The sequence below is a fragment of the Haliotis cracherodii genome, unplaced genomic scaffold (assembly GCF_022045235.1).
Source record: "Haliotis cracherodii isolate W230 unplaced genomic scaffold, xgHalCrac1.p SCAF_10, whole genome shotgun sequence".
Taxonomy (NCBI): Eukaryota; Metazoa; Mollusca; class Gastropoda; order Lepetellida; family Haliotidae; genus Haliotis; species Haliotis cracherodii.
The window spans coordinates 39548470-39569197 of NW_027266265.1; the positions used below are offsets into that span (position 1 = coordinate 39548470).

Below are 20728 nucleotides of genomic sequence, written 5' to 3' on the forward strand. Positions count from 1 at the left end.
CTCCTTGTGCTACTGGACCTATCAGCGGGGTATCACACTCCCTGTGCTACTGGACCTATCAGCGGGGTATCACACTCCTTGTGCTACTGGACCTATCAGCGGGGTATCACACTCCTTGTGCTACTGGACCTATCAGCGGGGTATCACACTCCCTGTGCTACTGGACCTATCAGCGGGGTATCACACTCCTTGTGCTACTGGACCTATCGGTGGAGTATCACACTCCTTGTGCTACTGGACCTATCAGCGGGGTATCACACTCCTTGTGCTACTGGACCTATCAGCGGGGTATCACACTCCTTGTGCTACTGGACCTATCAGTGGAGTATCACACTCCTTGTGCTACTGGACCTATCAGCGGGGTATCACACTCCTTGTGCTACTGGACCTATCAGCGGGGTATCACACTCCTTGTGCTACTGGACCTATCAGCGGGGTATCACACTCCCTGTGCTACTGGACCTATCAGCGGGGTATCACACTCCTTGTGCTACTGGACCTATCAGCGGGGTATCACACTCCTTGTGCTACTGGACCTATCAGCGGGGTATCACACTCCCTGTGCTACTGGACCTATCAGCGGGGTATCACACTCCTTGTGCTACTGGACCTATCAGTGGAGTATCACACTCCTTGTGCTACTGGACCTATCAGCGGGGTATCACACTCCTTGTGCTACTGGACCTATCAGCGGGGTATCACACTCCTTGTGCTACTGGACCTATCAGTGGAGTATCACACTCCTTGTGCTACTGGACCTATCAGCGGGGTATCACACTCCTTGTGCTACTGGACCTATCAGCGGGGTATCACACTCCTTGTGCTACTGGACCTATCAGCGGGGTATCACACTCCTTGTGCTACTGGACCTATCAGCGAGGTATCACGCTCCTTGTGCTACTGGACCTATCAGCGGGGTATCACACTCCCTGTGCTACTGGACCTATCAGCGGGGTATCACACTCCTTGTGCTACTGGACCTATCAGCGGGGTATCACACTCCTTGTGCTACTGGACCTATCAGCGGGGTATCACACTCCCTGTGCTACTGGACCTATCAGCGGGGTATCACACTCCTTGTGCTACTGGACCTATCAGTGGAGTATCACACTCCTTGTGCTACTGGACCTATCAGCGGGGTATCACACTCCTTGTGCTACTGGACCTATCAGCGGGGTATCACACTCCTTGTGCTACTGGACCTATCAGCGGGGTATCACACTCCTTGTGCTACTGGACCTATCAGCGAGGTATCACGCTCCTTGTGCTACTGGACCTATCAGCGGGGTATCACACTCCCTGTGCTACTGGACCTATCAGCGGGGTATCACACTCCTTGTGCTACTGGACCTATCAGCGGGGTATCACACTCCTTGTGCTACTGGACCTATCAGCGGGGTATCACAATCCCTGTGCTACTGGACCTATCAGCGGGGTATCACACTCCTTGTGCTACTGGACCTATCAGTGGAGTATCACACTCCTTGTGCTACTGGACCTATCAGCGGGGTATCACACTCCCTGTGCTACTGGACCTATCAGCGGGGTATCACACTCCTTGTGCTACTGGACCTATCAGTGGAGTATCACACTCCTTGTGCTACTGGACCTATCAGCGGGGTATCACACTCCCTGTGCTACTGGACCTATCAGCGGGGTATCACACTCCTTGTGCTACTGGACCTATCAGCGGGGTATCACACTCCTTGTGCTACTGGACCTATCAGCGGGGTATCACACTCCCTGTGCTACTGGACCTATCAGTGGAGTATCACACTCCTTGTGCTACTGGACCTATCAGCGGGGTATCACACTCCCTGTGCTACTGGACCTATCAGCGGGGTATCACACTCCTTGTGCTACTGGACCTATCAGCGGGGTATCACACTCCTTGTGCTACTGGACCTATCAGCGGGGTATCACACTCCTTGTGCTACCGGACCTATCAGCGGGGTATCACACTCCTTGTGCTACTGGACCTATCAGCGGGGTATCACACTCCTTGTGCTACTGGACCTATCAGCGGGGTATCACACTCCTTGTGCTACTGGACCTATCAGCGGGGTATCACACTCCCTGTGCTACTGGACCTATCAGCGGGGCATCACACTCCTTGTGCTACTGGACCTATCAGCGGGGTATCACACTCCTTGTGCTACTGGACCTATCAGCGGAGTATCACACTCCTTGTGCTACTGGACCTATCAGCGGGGTATCACACTCCTTTTGCTACTGGACCTATCAGCGGGGTATCACACTCCTTGTGCTACTGGACCTATCAGCGGGGCATCACACTCCTTGTGCTACTGGACCTATCAGCGGGGTATCACACTCCTTGTGCTACTGGACCTATCAGCGGAGTATCACACTCCTTGTGCTACTGGACCTATCAGCGGGGTATCACACTCCTTGTGCTACTGGACCTATCAGCGGAGTATCACACTCCTTGTGCTACTGGACCTATCAGTGGAGTATCACACTCCTTGTGCTACTGGACCTATCAGCGGAGTATCACACTCCTTGTGCTACTGGACCTATCAGCGGGGTATCACACTCCTTGTGCTACTGGACCTATCAGTGGAGTATCACACTCCTTGTGCTACTGGACCTATCAGCGGGGTATCACGCTCCTTTTGCTACTGGACCTATCAGCGGCGTGTGACACCATCGACCAGTAGCCTCCTACTTAGACTGGAAACAAGACTTGGACTAACCGCTCGTTAGATACGTTTTGAAAGCATCTCGTTGTACGAAAGATGGTATCTGACAGACACTCGTGTAGTAACCTCTGTATCTCCTTGTGACGTAGGGTGATAAGCGCTAGACCTGATCTGTCTAATTCATCTGAGTCTGGGCTTCAAAAGGACAGCGGGGATTTTCTGATTAGGTTTTTGCTACCATCGAACATGCGTGACAAGCTTTTTTAAGTCTTGCAAACTGTGACACCTCCTGACGCAACCTCGGCTAGAAGAAAAGAGCTATAGTGTTGTTAACACCCATATGACCAGCCATAGGAGTATTGTGAGCTAAAATCATCACTAGTTGGCGATGTCTGTTTAGAACTACAATCGGGTGAAAACCTTTGCACTCAACCTCATTAGAAGCTTTGGTGGGTCTCCATTATCTCATCAAAACATCATTTTGGCAGTAAAAATAAACAGGTATCTTGACAACGTTTATTACATTTACGATTTCAACCAACCAGAGGCAAATGTATAAATTCAGAAAATGATATATAAATAGTTCCCCACTTTGTTTCTTTAAGGGGGCGGTCGGGTAGCCAAGTCGTTAAAGCGTTCTTTCCTCACGCCGAGACCCAGGTTCAATTTCCCGCATGGGTACAATGTGTAGACACATTTCTGGTGTCCCCCGCCGTGATATTGCTATTATATTGCCAAATGCGGCGTAAAGCCATACTCACTCACTCACTGTTTTCTTAAGCATCACCTATATAGTTTACCGGATGACCCAACTGCACGAAACAAAAGGAAATATATACGACAAATAAAAACAAAAACAGTTTAAACTAGAAATAATTTATTTTCCTTATTCGAATATTTACATTTTTAAAAACATAAGTTTGTATTTTGCCTATCTTCAAGTGTTTTGTTGCCTGGCTACACATGTTTCTGCCTGTTAAACCTCAACGTAGCCTGGCGGGTAGTTGATGACGATGCCGCTCGGGCAGCTTGGTTTGGGGCAGCACTTGCCAGTAGGCGGGGCCAACAGCTTACACACCGGTGGCAGCTGCCATTGCAGACATCTGAAGATAGATAAATAATTATAATAATAATAATTTTCTGTTCCTTTAGACACAGGAGAAACATGTCAAATATGCGGACCTCGCTTTCGAAATGTCACGCTTGCATCCCAAGTACCAAGTTGTTTGCTGCCAGGAATTACAGCCCTTCTGACAATCTGGGTGATGCAGAAGGCTGCTGTATTGGGGAGTCTTCACATTTTCCTAAAATTATGGATTGGTCCGACTATATGTCGGGTTTTTTCTTATTGTTTTGCTTTTGCCAAATACGTGCATTTTATTCCAGAAATTTATATTTTGATGTGATCTACTTAATTCACAACATCGCACAGTTGTTGACATCTTTCCTTACACAGGCACTGAATATTAGTATTTTTTTGTTTCAAATACACTAAATGTATTTTTCTATATATGATATATACAGAATGAAGTCCAAGAAATATGACACCATGTGTGTTTAACATGGAAAAGTATAAGCGGATGGCATGCGTCTAACGTGTGAGGTGTGACTTACAGGGCGGTACAGCGGTACATGCCCTTGCTGGCATCTGCACAGGTACATTGGTAGTCACAGCCGTCGCGCCATGTCTTGCCCTGCTCATACTTCTGGCCCTTGTACAGACACATATCTGGAAACAAATGACAGCGGTGCTTGATGACAGTACAACGGTCCACATACAACAGTTGCGATAATGCTGATACATTCTCAACACATTGGCCCTCCGTCACATTAAACACTTTGAATTGAAGACATATCAAACGAAATATATATATATTCCAGTCTAGAGAATATCAGTCTAAATCGTGACAATATGTAAGTTTTTTGTTTGTGATTTAAAGCCCCAATATTCAAAATATGACACCATTCTGAAATAAACATTCGAGTCTGAACCAGACAAATCAGTGATTGATATTATGAACAAAGTCCCACATCGTGCATCTTCCCGAGGCAAGGGAGTTAACAGACTATAAAAGTCCAGTTTCCACCCTTGCCGAACTAGAATGGTATTCCTGGGCTCGACCGTAGCGCCACCAGTGGTTATTACGAGTTATGTCCCTTCTAAGCCATTCATATGGACCAATCAGATTCCACCTCTCGTATCACTTGCATTTGTTTAAAAAAAAATGGCGGCGCCCAGTCAAGACGATCTGATCGATAATCAAGATCTAGGTAACCGAGTCTGACCAACTGATCCATGAGACAAGTATAAGCAGTTGGGGAAAAGTATAAACCTCTTCGAGACAAGTATAAACAAATACAACTTTATGCTATGTTCTAGATATTCAGTGTTTGAATGGAGGTCACGGCCCCCGATAATCGGATGGTGTCAATGTGATGGGCAACTCACTCTGGGTTTGGCCACAGTCCGGCACACTGCAACACTCTCCAGGCTTCTTCACCAGCGTACAAGACGGGTCCAGGTTGTTGTAGATCGGACAACTGGACAACGAGAGAGAACAATCGTAGACAACGTGTCCCGTTAACAGTTGACGGATATGTTTATACAGCTGATGGAGATGAGTACATGACTGTACGCCACTGCAGTAATGATCGTTGTGAGAATGACATGGCCCAACACCATTAATACAATGGTCGTACTGTCAATGATATACTTTCTTTGCAATACTGTAACAACGGTCAAACTAGGCCTTTTCCCTCTCTCGAGGTTTTACATTTTCAACCAAAACCTAGGAGTCGTGTTTTAACCATAACATAACAATGACGTACGTGACTGCGTGTATCACCGACAGTGAATTGACAACGCGTGTTTTACTTACAGTCCTCTACAGTTGTAGGAACCTTGGCTTCCATCTACACAAGTACAGTTATATTCGCAGCCGTCGGCCCAGTTCTCTCCTTCCTGGTAGGTCTTGCCCTTGTAAATGCACACGTTAGCTAAAACAAAGTCATCGTGATTGGAAATGTACAATTTTGTCAACAATGCAATATATATGAGTTCAACGGTTTGGCGTCCCTGATGGTTATAACATAAGGCGAACGTTTTCATTGACCGAATCGTAGACTTTATGGATATCTACTTTTCCGGTGTATAATGATACTAACACGGATATAACCATGTAATTGGAATTCCTTGAACTAGTGGAGATATCGGGTTATTCTATGAATCCCTGTGATCTCAGTACTTACTTTGGCCTGTGACTGGGGCTGGCGTTGTGTAAGGCGAGCTGCCACCACCTGTCAGAAAACAAACAAACCTGTGAGACTTGTTGCATCGTTAGAAATGTTGTTCTGCCCATATATCAATACATGTCCATCCCGAGTTGGCAGTGAGTGAGTCTGTCAGTACTATTACAGCAACATCACAATGGTTTGTCAATAATTCATCGATGCAACTCAAACACCCACGTGGCACATTGTAACCACCCTATCCTCAAGATGAGAGTGATGGGAGCCTTGTGTGCCATGGAACCCCGACAGTGTTGACAGGCTACTGGGAGAGTGATCTTATACGTACTTCTACAGCAGACACGTCAAGTGGCTGGTAGTGAACATGGGGTGGAAAAAACTACAGCTCAGAGGATATCATTCTAGCTGATCAAAGGATTAAAGTTTGTCGCCATTGATGCCACAAGAAATTAACTTTGTCTTGTTTAGCAACTGTTACATGTATTTGTAATTTGCGCATGAAACATTTGAGGTATGTGATATACTGTAGTAACTGAGCGAACTCCATGTGTCTGTGACTTACAGTTTCCTCCATGGGCGAGAATAGCGAAAACATCTCCCGACTGAGGTTGGCCTGAAACAGATATCATTCCACGTTATCGAGAAACTGATAAACACCGTAATCTTGGAAGAAAAGTGTAACCAAATACAAAATACGGTATGAAAAACAGGAACAGTTACAAGGTTTGTATAAGTAAGTGAATATGCTTTTACGGCGCTTTTAGATATATCTAACACTAGTAATGGGCTTCACACATTGTACCCATGTGGGTATTCGAACTGGGGTCGAACTGACGAGCGAACGCTTTAACCACTAGGCTACCCCGCCGCCCGATGTAAACTGTGCTGGGCGTCATAACCTCATGACTCATGTATTAGAGGTGAGGTGGGGTGAAATATGGTTTAACGTCGGGTGCAAGATTATTGCACTTATATAGCACGTGTGAATGCACGTGTGTCTGTGTGTATGTGGCTGCTTGTACTAGTCCGGACTGATGCCGATTTATAGTGCTAGCTCACTGAGATATCATGCCGCAGTTTAACATGAATACCCCACTCGGACACAGTATATTGACTCCGAGCCGACCAATCCTTGTTTTAGCCCCTTAATGCCGAGCGCCAGACAGGGTAACAACAAGCACTTAACGTCTTTTTGTATGACGCGGCTGGGAATCGAACCCCGGATCTTCCGCTCTCCGGGCGGACGCTCTACCACTAGACCACGGAGGCGGTCCTCATGTATTAGACTTAAAACAAGCACTATAGTAGCGTGAGAGTACACGTGCTAGTTTTACATTACATCTTAACTCACTCAACGTACGAGACGTAATTCGCCAAGACTACAACTTGACTCACTAATTCATGAGAATTTTTCCAAAGCTACAACTTCCATGCTTTGAGTATTTATAGATGGTTACAACATACATGTAAATCTGTACATGTATGAGACGTTATTTGTGAAGGTGACGTCTTGTCTTTACTCACTTGTCTGCCAGTTAGCCACGGTGTTGCCTGGGGCGTAGTAGAAGGCGGGTTTCTTGCCGCTGGGGTTCTCGTAAGGACATTGACCTCTAGTGGACACCATCATCCATCCGCTACTAGAGCAGCCGGACCCAGTGTTGCTCATGTAGAACTCACGGCCAGTTAACGAGTCACTGTAATACCCGCCACAGTTAATAGCAAGCCCAACCCCGGGGATCGCAGACAGATTTCACCCGTAACCTCTACTGCCTAGCATTATTTTTTGAGGTGACAGAATAGTTTTCCACACAATACAAATAAAATATTTTGCTCTGCAAAGGCGTTCTAAACACTTATTATTAACATATTATTTTAGAGAACACCCAGCACCTCCCGCGAACTAATTATATTTTTGGGATAAAATTTGAGGACAATTTATTCTTTTCCAGCATTTTCGGGCACAAATGTTGTTTTTTCTGGAATTGTGATACAGAGTATAGTGTTTCACGAATATATTGTGAATAGACACAGCGCTAGAAGACTCGTTCCTGTGTTGTCGGTACTTACCCAGCCATCTGGAAGAAGTTCTTGGGAATAGACTTGATATCTCCCCAGGAGGAGTCGATAATCCTGCTCGAGTCGAACCAGCTCATCTTGTCAGCTCCAACTGCGTTAAAGGTCACATAGGCCTTCTGAACTCCCTGGTTGTAGATAGCGACTCGGATCTGGGTAGCAACACAGGCGTTCTCTTTACTTACAGTGTAGAAACATGCATAACGTCAACATCAAGGAATAATCATTCTCGAATATCTGCCGAAACATGGGGTAGTTTAGGCACAATTGTAATGACAATTATGTGAATGTTTCAATAAAAATTGATGTAAAGGTGAACTCAACCGTCAGCACCGGTCACGTGCTGGAATGGAGTGTCGTAACAAACCCTATGTAAAACGATAATTGATTATTTCTAAAGGAATATATTTACAATATTGAAGTATAATATTTAGACCCGAAAGCGATTCTACGGGACGCACCTCTGCGCAGCAACGCCCCGCCTCTCCAAAAAACACCTATCCTATAAAGTATTGGATGTATGTAAAACTATTATCTGCATTATAACTATAGTGTCATCCTCGGTTGGTTAATTTATTATTTGCTTCACACGGTTTAGTTGACTTCTGTAATGGCCCAACTACAGAAATGTTTCCACAGTAGAGCGACCCAAGTTCCCACCTGGTCAAAGTGGCAGCTGTTCCAGTGGTTGGACAAGTCAGGCTTGTAATGTCCTGGGTAGGTGCTGGTCAGATACATGGCCTGGGGTTGGTTGGCGTTGATGGTGCCAGGGGAGGACCACAGACTGTACAGGTCTCCTGGCATCCCTGCCACGCCCTTCATCAAGATGGTCCAGTTAGGTGGAGGGAGGCCGTAGCCTGTATTTCCGGTGTGTGGTGACGAGGTCGCTTCTGTAAACACAGCTTAGTCATTATGGTAGTAAGTGAGTTGGGTTGAGTTTCAGTTAAGTGAAGGCGAAGCGAAAACTAGACATTTGCCACCATTGTGAAATAATGAATGTGGGTGATTCACATCGAGGATAATAATCGAACCTACGACTAGCGGATCTTTCCACGGCTTAGGGTGGCAACTCTACAGAGAATTAAGGTTGTTGAATACTATGACAACATTTGATACACTGATTACTATATGTTGTCTATTGGAGATATCCTATCGCTTTTCCATAATTCTTGGACTGTCAAGTGGACGATTGTCCGTAACACTACTTACTGCAGTAGCCACAGGTCATCGCACAGTTGTCGCGAGCCCATGACTCATACTGTCCACTGCAAGCGAAGCTTCCATACTGTTTACAGTTCGACAGCTTGTCCACGCAGCTGGACTGGGATGGGGCCGGGGTGTCAGGGGCTGGTGTTGAACCTGGATACACGAGGTGGGGTGTGAGCTCTGTGTAATGGTGAGGTGAGGTGAGGTGAAATGGGGTTTAACTTATCTATCGACGTGTATGCATATGCGTGTGTGAGCGGCTGCTCGTACTTGGTCGGAATAACGCAGCCTTTCTAGTGCGAACCCACTGAGATACCACGCCGCAGTCTATCATGGAAACCCCAAACGGTATACAGTCTCAGCACCAAACAGTCCATGTTTTATCCCCTTAATGCCGAGAGCCAGGCAGCGAAACAACAAATACCATTTTTAGCGTATTTGGGAATAGCTGCAAAATGTAAGCGTTGATGTAACTTAGCATCTGTATTTACAGTTACCGCTATCCTGTAACTGTAGTCATTATGCTACATCTAACACCCAATCAATGACAATAAACTAGTACAATCCCGTGTCAACTTCAAGACAGGGGGCCTAGTGGTCAAAGCGTTCGCTCGTCACGCCGAAGACCCGGGTTCGATTCCCGACATGGGTACAATGTGTGAAGCCCATTTCTGGTGTCCCCCGCCGTGATATTGCTGGAATATTGCTAAAAGCGGCGTAAAACCAAACTCACTCACTCACTCAAGACAGGGGCCTGACGAGGTCTCCGGACCCCGTTCCTGAGAGAGATCGCAGCGTGAATCGTAATGTTTAATGTATGGGATTGTGGATAGGTGCAGCCGTAAGATCGCTCGGTGGACTTGGTCGACGTACTCACATAGGTCACAGTATTTCCTGCAGTTGTCTCCCGCCCAGCCGAGGTACAGTCCGCCACAAGATGCCTTCCCGTACATAGCGCAGTTGTCAAGTTTGTCCACACACGGAGGCTCGGTAGTGGACACTGTACGCTCTGAAATAAGATGACACAACTATGACAGTGTTGCCATTGTGATGACGGGACTTCTAGCATTATCTTGTTGCTATGGAGGGAGGATATTACAATGACTGCGGTGCCATGTTCATGAGAGGATGTACACATGCCAGTGTTGCTGACAGTGGTGTCAGGTTGATGAGGGGCTGTACACATGCCAGTGATGCTGAGAGTGGTGTCAGGTTGATGAGGGGCTGTACACATGCCAGTGATGCTGAGAGTGGTGTCAGGTTGATGAGGGACTGTACACATGCCAGTGTTGCTGACAGTGGTGCCGGGTTAATGAAGAGATGTACGCATGTTGCTACATTGTCACAGTGACAGCAGCATGCCATTGTTGAGATAAGGCTGATGTTATCATCAAGGCGTTGCCATAGGTGACGATAAATGAAGGGAAGGGAAAGGCGATTTGAAACAATGAAACCTCGTAAATCCGGACGATTACCTTTTTTGAAACGTCAGTTATCAATACATAGTCAAAGGATATTGCCATTTATAACTCAGTATGAATTATTCCGGACATTTTGTAAATCCAGACGTGTGGTCACTATTAGTACTGATCTGATTAACAGGGTTTTGCTATATACACATTCGCGAATCTGTGGGCCCCGGGTGCAGGGTACGTTGTTTAGCTGAACAAGATGCCATGCGTGTACATGTAGGTTCTACTCACGACAAATTCCACAATAGATTGGGCAGTTCTCTCTCGCCCAGGTTTCGTAGGGAGCTTTGCAAGAGTATTTGCCGTAGGCAGCGCAGTTATCCAGCTTGTCGGTAGGGGGACAGACTCCTTGCGGTGAGACGTTGGGACCACCCGTGGTGGGGTTGGGTCCGGCGACGGTTGGGGACTGGCAGGACACCTGTTGACAACACTGCCTGGGCACGCTCATCATGCGACACATGGGGGGCAGTCGTGTATATGTGGGACACCTGGGAGAACATATGGATATTGTCATATATAAGAATTGTTTGTTTGTTTGATGTTTATATATGTATGTATGTGTATATAATAATAATAATAATAATAATAATAATAATAATAATAATAATAATAATCGAGGCGTCTGGACAGGACAATCCAGTGATTGACTTCATGGGCATCGATCGACGCAATTGGGATACGATGACATGCACCAACCAAGTCAGCGAGTCTGACACCCGATCCCGTTAGTCGCCTATAACGACAAGCATGGGTTGCTGAAGACCTATTCTGAACCTTGGTCTTCACGGGTTTCGTATATATTTGATAGCTACAAGATGAATCGCAAAAAACGATTAAGGACGAAGCGTGGTTTATTTCACGATAAAACATTATTCTATCATTACGTCATTTCGGGAGATTCGAACATGCGCCACTTGATGACGTTGTACATTGGACAACGTTAGATAATTGAGAGGGAAGTGTCTTGTGAGTTGTTCCCCTTAGATGTAGCTGGGCAACGCAGATAAACACAGTGGCCGAATGATCGCATCAAATAGTGACAACGGTATTGGGAGAAACGCTACACATAATCGACGTGAGATTATGCGGGAAATATCAAATGTAACCCACCTGTTCATAAAATGAACTTGTCCGACATTGCCGAGGTCGGATTTTAGTCAGGGAGTCATCATTATAAAAATACGGGTAAATAGTCTTAAAGGTACACATTTGATTAAAAACCTTAAAGAGGCTGTACAAAATGTTGATATCTCATATAAGAAATAAACGACCACCAGTGAGCGAGGTGCTATTTACGCAACTTCTAGCAACATTTCAGAAATATCCCGGCGGCGGGACGACAGAAATTCTACCCGTTTAATCCACGACAATGTGGGCGGTTGATTGGTGAAGGGAAATTATGGTGGGGAATGAGGTCACCTACTTAGGTATGCATCGGTAACGGCCGGTGTTGGCGTCGAGGCATTCGCAGCTGAATTCACAGCCGTCGTCCCACTTCTGACCCACCTGATACACCTTGGACTTGTAGACACAGGCATCTGGGAAGGAAGGGATTCGTTAACATCCAATATATCAGCATGCCAAGAGATTGCCTTTGCCATGGACGCATCACTCATGTTTGATGTGGTACGGACCACCACAAAGTAAATGTGTCTGAAGGAACTGCTCACACCACTTTTCTGTATACCTGTGACGTTTACCCTACGCTGTAATATATACCTATGTATACGGTGCCACAGGTATGCCATGTATGGCAAACATCTGTTTTTCAATATTTAGTTAATCTGTTAGATCCTTACCAAATGTCAAGACATCACTGCTGGATCGTGTCAAAGAACCCTGTTTAGTTATCATAACGGGATTGGGTCTGCTACTGATTCCATGTGTTTATAACATGATTGAGTCAATCAACGAACCCATGTTTAGCAATCATAACAGGATTCAGTAAATCAATCACAGGGGGTCGAGTCTATCAGTGACCCATGTTTAGTGACCATAACAAGGATGAATCTACCACTGACAGTGCGAACAAGGTCATGTATGCTACTCAAAACAAATTACAGTAAAGTACAGTTATAACGAACTCAAAGGGACTACTACTATACTATAGTTCGTTATAACCGTAGTTCGTTATAAGCATTTATACAGTATAACTACAGCAAATAGTCGGGACCCAAAAAGTAAGTTCGTTATATCCGTCAGTTCGTTATAAGCGTGTTCGTTATAACCGTAGTTTACTGTAAACAACACACACAATTGGAAGGCTGTGTGTCGCAATGACTGATTAACTATAGTCATATGAAAAAATATGGTGTTCTTCAACTTCTTTTTCGTAATATATACAACAACCCTTACTGAGTCGTCCACCGATGGTGTTCGCGATTCCAGATGGGTTGTAGCCTGGCCTGAAGCCGGTGAAACCTCCTGTGAAGGAACCAAACACCGGGTAGACGCCGGGGTTCTGGATTGGATCTACCACAGAACCATCAGGCTTCTTACACACGGGGACGTCACAGCAGCCCCCGGGGGCCTTCACCATGTAGCATCCCTTGGGTAATGTCACCTTGGAGTAGTCAGCACACCTACAAATACACGACTCGTGAACACGTGGTCCTGTCTACAAAGGTCACAAATCAGGCGAAATTAAGCAACTTTGATAGCGGAGAGGAGCTGGTTGGGCGACTGTGTTCGGCAGCTGGACTCCTCAGAGTGTCTAGGGCTTCGGTCCTGCCCCAAACTGTAGCATATCTTACAAGAAGTCTATACCTCTATTTACCCGGCAGTGAATGGGTACCCGGTAGAACGAGCGGGTAATGTGACTCTTAATCTACCTCACAGCAGCTAGAGTCGTATATTTCCCAGGGTGCTGAGAATAGAACTCGAGTGCACACTGATCCCTTGACCGGACTAATAACGTAGTGCCTTGACCATGCTTTAGGGTATGAATTTGCGCATTATATATATGCACATTAATGCAAGACAGCGACTGTTGTACAAGCACCTTGATGTTGCGATCAAAAGATAAAAATATATGGGTTGCTATACTTTATAGCAAATATATAAAAATATAAATACAGATTTATACAAACACTACTATGAAGAATGATAATATAATTATGACACTGAAGGCACTGAACTGCAACAAGTGTATGCGTCTGCGATGCTTGTATCAATAACGCTAAACGATAGTAATGCCCCGGTCACAGGAAGTAGAGCATTCCTTCACAAGAGGAGAGCACGGTGTACTTACTTGGGGATACACTTGTAGTATCCTGAGTTGGAGTCGAGACACTCGCACTGGTAGTTACATCCGTCATCCCACTTCTCGCCCATGTTGTACATGCGGTTCTGGTAGATGCATTTGTCTGTACACAGAGCAGTGCTTAGTTTAGGGCATCAGCATGTGACGGAGCCTTGCCGTGGCTCTAAAGCATACTTCAGGGGTATAAGCCACCCTGCCTTAATTATATAACTAGGTCGTATGTAGTTGTCTGATATGACCAAATACAACACTAAAACATAAACACTTAAATATACACAAAAGCTGAAGTAATCGTCATCATACATGTCCACACATCAACGACTGAAACTGACGACGACAACAGTGACAATATAGCTTTAAAGCTGATCAATCTCTTAACATAATATTTTTCTTATTTCTTTGTTAACAGATTATAAAAACAAAACTTGTATGTTGTAAGAAAACTGAACTAAACTGATATTTAATGTATATTTTTCGAAAAGTTGTCTCAATATTGTTTCATTGTGCATTTTTATTTCAGCTGTCTCCTCATTAACCTATTGTGCTCTATAGTCTTTCAGTTTAACCTATTGTTGGCACAATTTCTTGACGGTGAATACTTTGATTTGCATTCAATGGAATAAAAGAATAACGATTGTCGGATTTTATTGTTTTCCACTTTTCATTTTTAAGATCAGAAGAATCTGTAACCAAGTTTTAAAAAAAACCGTTGTTGAACTTACTGAGTCGCCCCACCATGATGCTTGTTGTGCCTGGGGGGACGGTGGCGCCACCTCCTGGCAACGACCCTCCGAACTGACTCCCAACACCGGGCCCAACAATAATCTGTGGGTTGGTAGTTGGTGCCGGTGTCTGTCCTGGAGCCAGGGTGGGTGTGGGGTTGATCTGGGGGGTTGGGTTGTAGGGGGTGTTGATTCCGGGTACGTTACAGGTAAGACTCCTGCAGCACTGTCCGGGTACTGTGACATAATGACAGTAGCTAGGGGTAGGTGGATATGATGGGCATCTGCAAAAGGAAATAGAGGATTTAGACTGCGGCACATCATTTACAATTAGCCTTAACATTATTATAATTCTCAGGTAAGCTCTGGATGATACCTAACTTCAAGGGTAAATGTTCAACACTTGTTGATTCCGGGCCTTGTTTGTTTTTATCCTTTCCAAGCAAGAAAGACAAGCAACAATAACCGTTGACCTAATCTACCCTGAACAACCAATACACATGTCGGTGGGCTCTTACGACAAGCAACATATACCGGTGACCTAATCTACCCTGAACAACCAATACATATGTCGGTGGGCTCTTAAGACAAGCAACATATACCGGTGACCTAATCTACCCGGAACAACCAATACACATGTCGGTGGGCTCTTAAGACAAGCAACATATACCGGTGACCTAATCTACCCTGAACAACCAATACATATGTCGGTGGGCTCTTACGACAAGCAACATATACCGGTGACCTAATCTACCCGGAACAACCAATACACATGTCGGTGGGCTCTTACGACAAGCAACATATACCGATGACCTAATCTGCCCGGAACAACCAATACACATGTCGGTGGGCTCTTAAGACAAGCAACATATACCGGTGACCTAATCTACCCTGAACAACCAATACATATGTCGGTGGGCTCTTAAGACAAGCAACATATACCGGTGACCTAATCTACCCGGAACAACCAATACACATGTCGGTGGGCTCTTAAGACAAGCAACATATACCGGTGACCTAATCTACCCTGAACAACCAATACATATGTCGGTGGGCTCTTACGACAAGCAACATATACCGGTGACCTAATCTACCCGGAACAACCAATACACATGTCGGTGGGCTCTTACGACAAGCAACATATACCGATGACCTAATCTGCCCGGAACAACCAATACACATGTCGGTGGGCTCTTACGACAAGCAACAAATACCGGTGACCTAATCTACCCGGAACAACCAATACACATGTCGGTGGGCTCTTACGACAAGCAACAAATACCGGTGACCTATTCTGTCCGGAATAACCAATACACATGTCGGTGGGCTCTTGCGACAAGTAACAAATACAGGTGACCTATTCTGTCCGGAACAACCAATACACATGTCCGCTGCTCTGACGACAAGCAACAAATACCGGTGACTTATTCTGTCCGGATCAACCAATACACATGTCCACTGCTCTGACGACAGACACCAAATACTGGTGACCTATTCTGTCCGGATCAACCAATACAAATGTCCACTTCTCTGACGACAAACAACATATACTGGTGACCTAGTCTTCCCGGAATAACCACAAGGGTTGGTTGTATAAATATGCCCCTGTAGCATACACTGACTTACTTGGAGATGCATCTGTAGATTCCGTTCTTGCCGGTCTCGCATGTGCAGGTGAGGTCGCAGGCGTCGTCCCATGAAGTGCCTTGTTGGTGGAGCGTGCCCTTGTAGTAACAGGCGTCTGTCACGTACAGAAAACAATGTATGTAAGTGAGTGAGTTGGGTTTAACACTGCTTTGGGCAGTATTTCAGTTTTATCACGGAGTGTCAGCTTCATCTGGGAGGAAAGCCCTAAGTGATGCAGGTCTTAGACGTTTACCACTTCGGTGGAACCCACGAGCACGGGTATGGTGCTGACAAACCTAGAAACATAATCGGGGTGAACCGGGATTCGAACCCATTCGAACGCAGGTGTTAGACGTTTATCACTTTGGTGAATCCCACGAGTACGGTGTTGACAGAGAAACAGCCATCCACAAGGTCATTGAGTTGGTATGGCGTTATGTCGCTTTTATTAATAGCCTAGCATCATCATCATCATCATCATCATCATCATCATCGGGGTCATCGACAAACAGTTTCATTGCATTCATTTCACAAGATAAACCAGGCACCGTTAGTGAGTGGGAATGATTTTACGCTGCTTCTTTCGCTATTTCACCAAATGGGTTCATAGGCTTTACAAACTAGCATTGTTGGGAAAAGAATCTGATTTTCGGGGGTTGCTATAAATGTCTTTTCTATTATCCAAGGATGGTAAATGTGAGTGACCTACTTCTGCCTCCGATCTGGACAACGTAGGACGATCCTGGCTGCGGTCCGGATCCAGAGAAGATCTGATGTGTTCCAATAGGAATGACGTTCTGTATGGACGGGTTGAGGGTGGGCGAGGTGGTGGGGTGGAGGGGGTCGGGTATCATGGGTATGAAGGTCTTGCCGTTGTAGTTACAGACTGGCTGCATGCAGCACTGGTCCCCGGGGATCTTCTGCAGAGTACAGTAGCTTGGGAGGCCGGAGAACGCCGTGCACCTGGGGGAGGGGGTCACACAGGTAGGCGTGAGAATAGTTATGATAGAAACAGACGTAATAAATATAATAATATAATCGTTTGTTGCAGATGGAAAATACTGGAAACTACAGATATTGCCTTTTGGGTGCATCTGATACCGTTTAAGTGGATTACTCATATATAGTGAATATTTCGCTTCCACTTGAATTTTTCATGGACAATATGTGCTCACAAAATACATTGACGTTCCTAATTCTTTCAGTCTTTGTTACATACATATTGACTTCTGAACAGGATATCACATGAATTAGTGAATAAGTACATGAATGTTAATTCATGCCGCAGTCAAAAGTATTATAGCTATATCACAGTAGCTTGTAAACAATCAGGCCAAACAAAATGCTGTTTGACAAGATTACAACGATTCCTTATTCCCCACAGATCACACGAATCAGCCTCATGTGTTACAACAAGGGAACCCACATCACAATGAAATAGTAACTGACCTTACTTGACATGTAATGATAAATTAGTGTTCAAATTCCCATGACAACTACATTCAGACATAAATAATTGTGTGAATATTCTAAGAATGTAATAGTTGTTGTTGGATTCAAATAGTTGTAACTGAGGATTTATTTTACAGTTCGCATGCAGTCCTCTCAACATTTCATGATTTCCAGGTGTATATCTGCCCTACACTGACCTCATCGTGCATCTGAAGTCGTTGCTCGTAGGGTCCTGGCATACACAGGTGTAGGTGCAGCCGTCGGCCCAGCTCTGGCCCTTGGCGTACAACTTGCCGTCAGTGTACTGGCACATGTCTGTGTTAACATACAATAGAGATATACCATAGGTACACAGACTGTCACTCTCACCAATAGTTCCATCATATTTATTACCAATATATTTGTAAATAGTTATATTTGAGAATAGCATAAAAATAGTGTTTGACATATTTTAGTTATTTTTAAACTATAATACGAATGTCAACATTTGTGAACATCAATTTTATGAAAACACATTTACATATGTTTATCCTCCATGACTGGCTCCAACAGGAGATATCGCTTGGGTAAGATCAAGCGATATCTACATTGTAGATGTCGTTGCAATGAAATTGCAACACAATGCTTTGCAGACGATTGTGATTCTGCTACTAAATCTGTTTTTACACTCAAGACAAGGCTTATTGCTGTCTACAAACTGAAAGAAGTTGGAAGAATGATGTTGGATGATAAATAGAATCTCACCCTTGTGTCTTTGATATGAAATATATTAATACTCGTCGATAAAAGTTTAAAACTCCTCGGCAAGCCTCGGGGTTTTAAACTTTTTTCGACTCGTGTAGATATATTTGATGTCAAGAGATACTTGGGTGAGATTCTCCATGTGACGCTTGAATTACAGTAGTTCTTGTTCACATTTTAGTGAACAGGCTTTCGAACCAACATATAAGTCCGTAATGTAGTTTCCGTAATACAGAGGTCATGACTATAGAGGCTCCACTCAATGTGACTTGTTGATAGACATGCCTCACCGCGTCCATGGCAACAGTTCATCTCGTTAATACATGACACATTTCTATGGAGCACACATCTTTATTCTCTCTACCGACGTTTCAGGGCTACCTTTTCTCCCTCCATCGGGTTAATATCGATACTCCTACCGTCGCAGCGCATTATCGGATATACTGTTCACCTGATGAAGGGGCAAGAAGTAGCCCTGAAACGACGCTACAAAGAATAAAGACGTCGTTGTCCTCAAAACAGTATCATGTATTCATGTTCTTCCAACTCCTAAATGCCTATCAAAGATGTTAATTCTGAAAAATATAAACATGTACATGTAGGAAATAACAATTTGTCTATAAACCCCTGTATGAGTTAATGTACGGGTTCCCATTTCACAGTGCGATCTATGCACGAGTGTCGTAAGTCTTGGTTAAAATAAAAGCCTGACAACAGTCATAGCGCTAAGATCTCTTTGTGCAACGGGCCCTGTATGTACTGTTTGCGGGAACGTACTCGGTGGCCTTGAACCGGTGATGATGGGGTACTGGGTGTGTGGATTGTTTGTCGTTCCAGTTCCTGAAGGTCCTACACAAAGACACAGCAGACAGTGGTCAGTTCATGGACAGTGCAGAAGACATTTGCAACAGACATATGTACATATTCAAATGTTAAAAATCTTTCAAAAAGCACACAATCTGCCAGGCAAAATAAAGTATACAGCCATGTTTGATGGTGGATAACATGAAACAAACAAGAAATGGTTAATCCATGGTGATATCTTTGATACGGGTATCATAGTTGTGTGTTGGACCTTAAGCCTAGTAACATTGGAAAACGTTGAGATTTGTTTGCTCAAATTGAATTTGTAAATATATATAAGAGAGAAATATCATTTGTAATCTATCTTGATAACTCTCTGTAGCGCTTTTCTCACCTGTTCCGACTGCGGGAGTAACGGGATGCGCACTGTTAGAGAAAATGGGGTACAGAGTGTTCGGGTTGATGGTCTTCCCTGTGCCCATGGGGCCGGTGCCGGTGTACGGGGTCACATACGATGGAGGTGTTGGCGTCAAGAAGAGGGAAGAGTCACACTTGGCGACCTTGCAGCATGTGTCCTTGGGGTCGGTGACCATCATGCACTGCGGCGGTAGGAAGTAATATTTTCCGCATCTGGTTGGAGAAATTGTCAGTTAGCTATTTTCAGTTTTCCACTGTAATAAGGATTTCGGAAAGTGAAGATGTGTCTTGTCGATTTATTAAGCCGACATACGCATGCCTTAACATTGTTGAAAAGTCAGATTGATTGATGGCCCTGTAACAACTGTCTTTGATTCCTGACATGGTAATCGGTGTCTTCACTTACGAACTCATTCGCTAACTCACCTGCTTCTTCACACTAAATAACATTCACTCACTCATACATACATATTTAACTGTTTGTTATGTGTTACAACGCAACTGATATCAGGCTTTGTGCCCCTTACAAATATGTATTCACCTGTCGCTACACTTGTATTTGCCTCTGACGGCGTCGATACATTCACAGTTGTAGGTGCAGCCATCGCTCCAGGTTTGTCCTTGAGAATATGTGGTGCCCTTGTACACGCACTTGTCTGCAATATACAGTAGCCGTTATACACCCGCACAATACGGTTATTATAAAGCCCCAGTATAAAACAGTTATTTCACACTCACAAAATACAACAGTCATTATAAACTGACTATGTACAGTTATTATACAGCCGCAGTAAATAACGGTTATTATACAACCACGGTATATAACGGTTATTATACAACCGGCGTTTTCAACGGTTATTATACAGCCACAGTATACGACGGTTATTATACAGCCACAGTATACGACGGTTATTATACAGCCACAGTATACGACGGTTATTATACAGCCACAGTATAACAACAGTACCATCTTTAAACGTTTTTTTTATTATGACGCGACCGGGGATCAAACCAACGACCTTCAGCTCTCTGGCAGACACTCTA

General features: G+C 44.7%; 1 protein-coding gene across 1 annotated transcript in view; it reads right to left on the reverse strand.

Moving 5' to 3' along the window:
* Positions 1-3520: 3520 nt before the first annotated feature.
* Positions 3521-20728, reverse strand: part of LOC139454370 (uncharacterized) — a 67206-nt gene continuing 49998 nt past the window's right edge. Inside the window, exons 57-78 of the mRNA XM_071236028.1 lie at positions 20226-20340; positions 19662-19897; positions 19241-19312; positions 17920-18037; positions 16980-17233; positions 16271-16385; positions 14645-14928; positions 13911-14025; positions 13016-13242; positions 12084-12198; positions 10892-11148; positions 10066-10197; positions 9192-9341; positions 8643-8872; positions 7977-8134; positions 7434-7603; positions 6472-6522; positions 5910-5957; positions 5540-5657; positions 5110-5201; positions 4275-4389; positions 3521-3763 (exon numbers count right to left, since the gene is read on the reverse strand). Of these exons, the coding sequence (XP_071092129.1) occupies positions 3637-3763; positions 4275-4389; positions 5110-5201; positions 5540-5657; positions 5910-5957; positions 6472-6522; positions 7434-7603; positions 7977-8134; positions 8643-8872; positions 9192-9341; positions 10066-10197; positions 10892-11148; positions 12084-12198; positions 13016-13242; positions 13911-14025; positions 14645-14928; positions 16271-16385; positions 16980-17233; positions 17920-18037; positions 19241-19312; positions 19662-19897; positions 20226-20340 (3299 nt within the window). The 3' untranslated portion in view covers positions 3521-3636. The remainder of the gene's footprint in view (positions 3764-4274; positions 4390-5109; positions 5202-5539; positions 5658-5909; positions 5958-6471; positions 6523-7433; positions 7604-7976; positions 8135-8642; positions 8873-9191; positions 9342-10065; positions 10198-10891; positions 11149-12083; positions 12199-13015; positions 13243-13910; positions 14026-14644; positions 14929-16270; positions 16386-16979; positions 17234-17919; positions 18038-19240; positions 19313-19661; positions 19898-20225; positions 20341-20728) is intronic.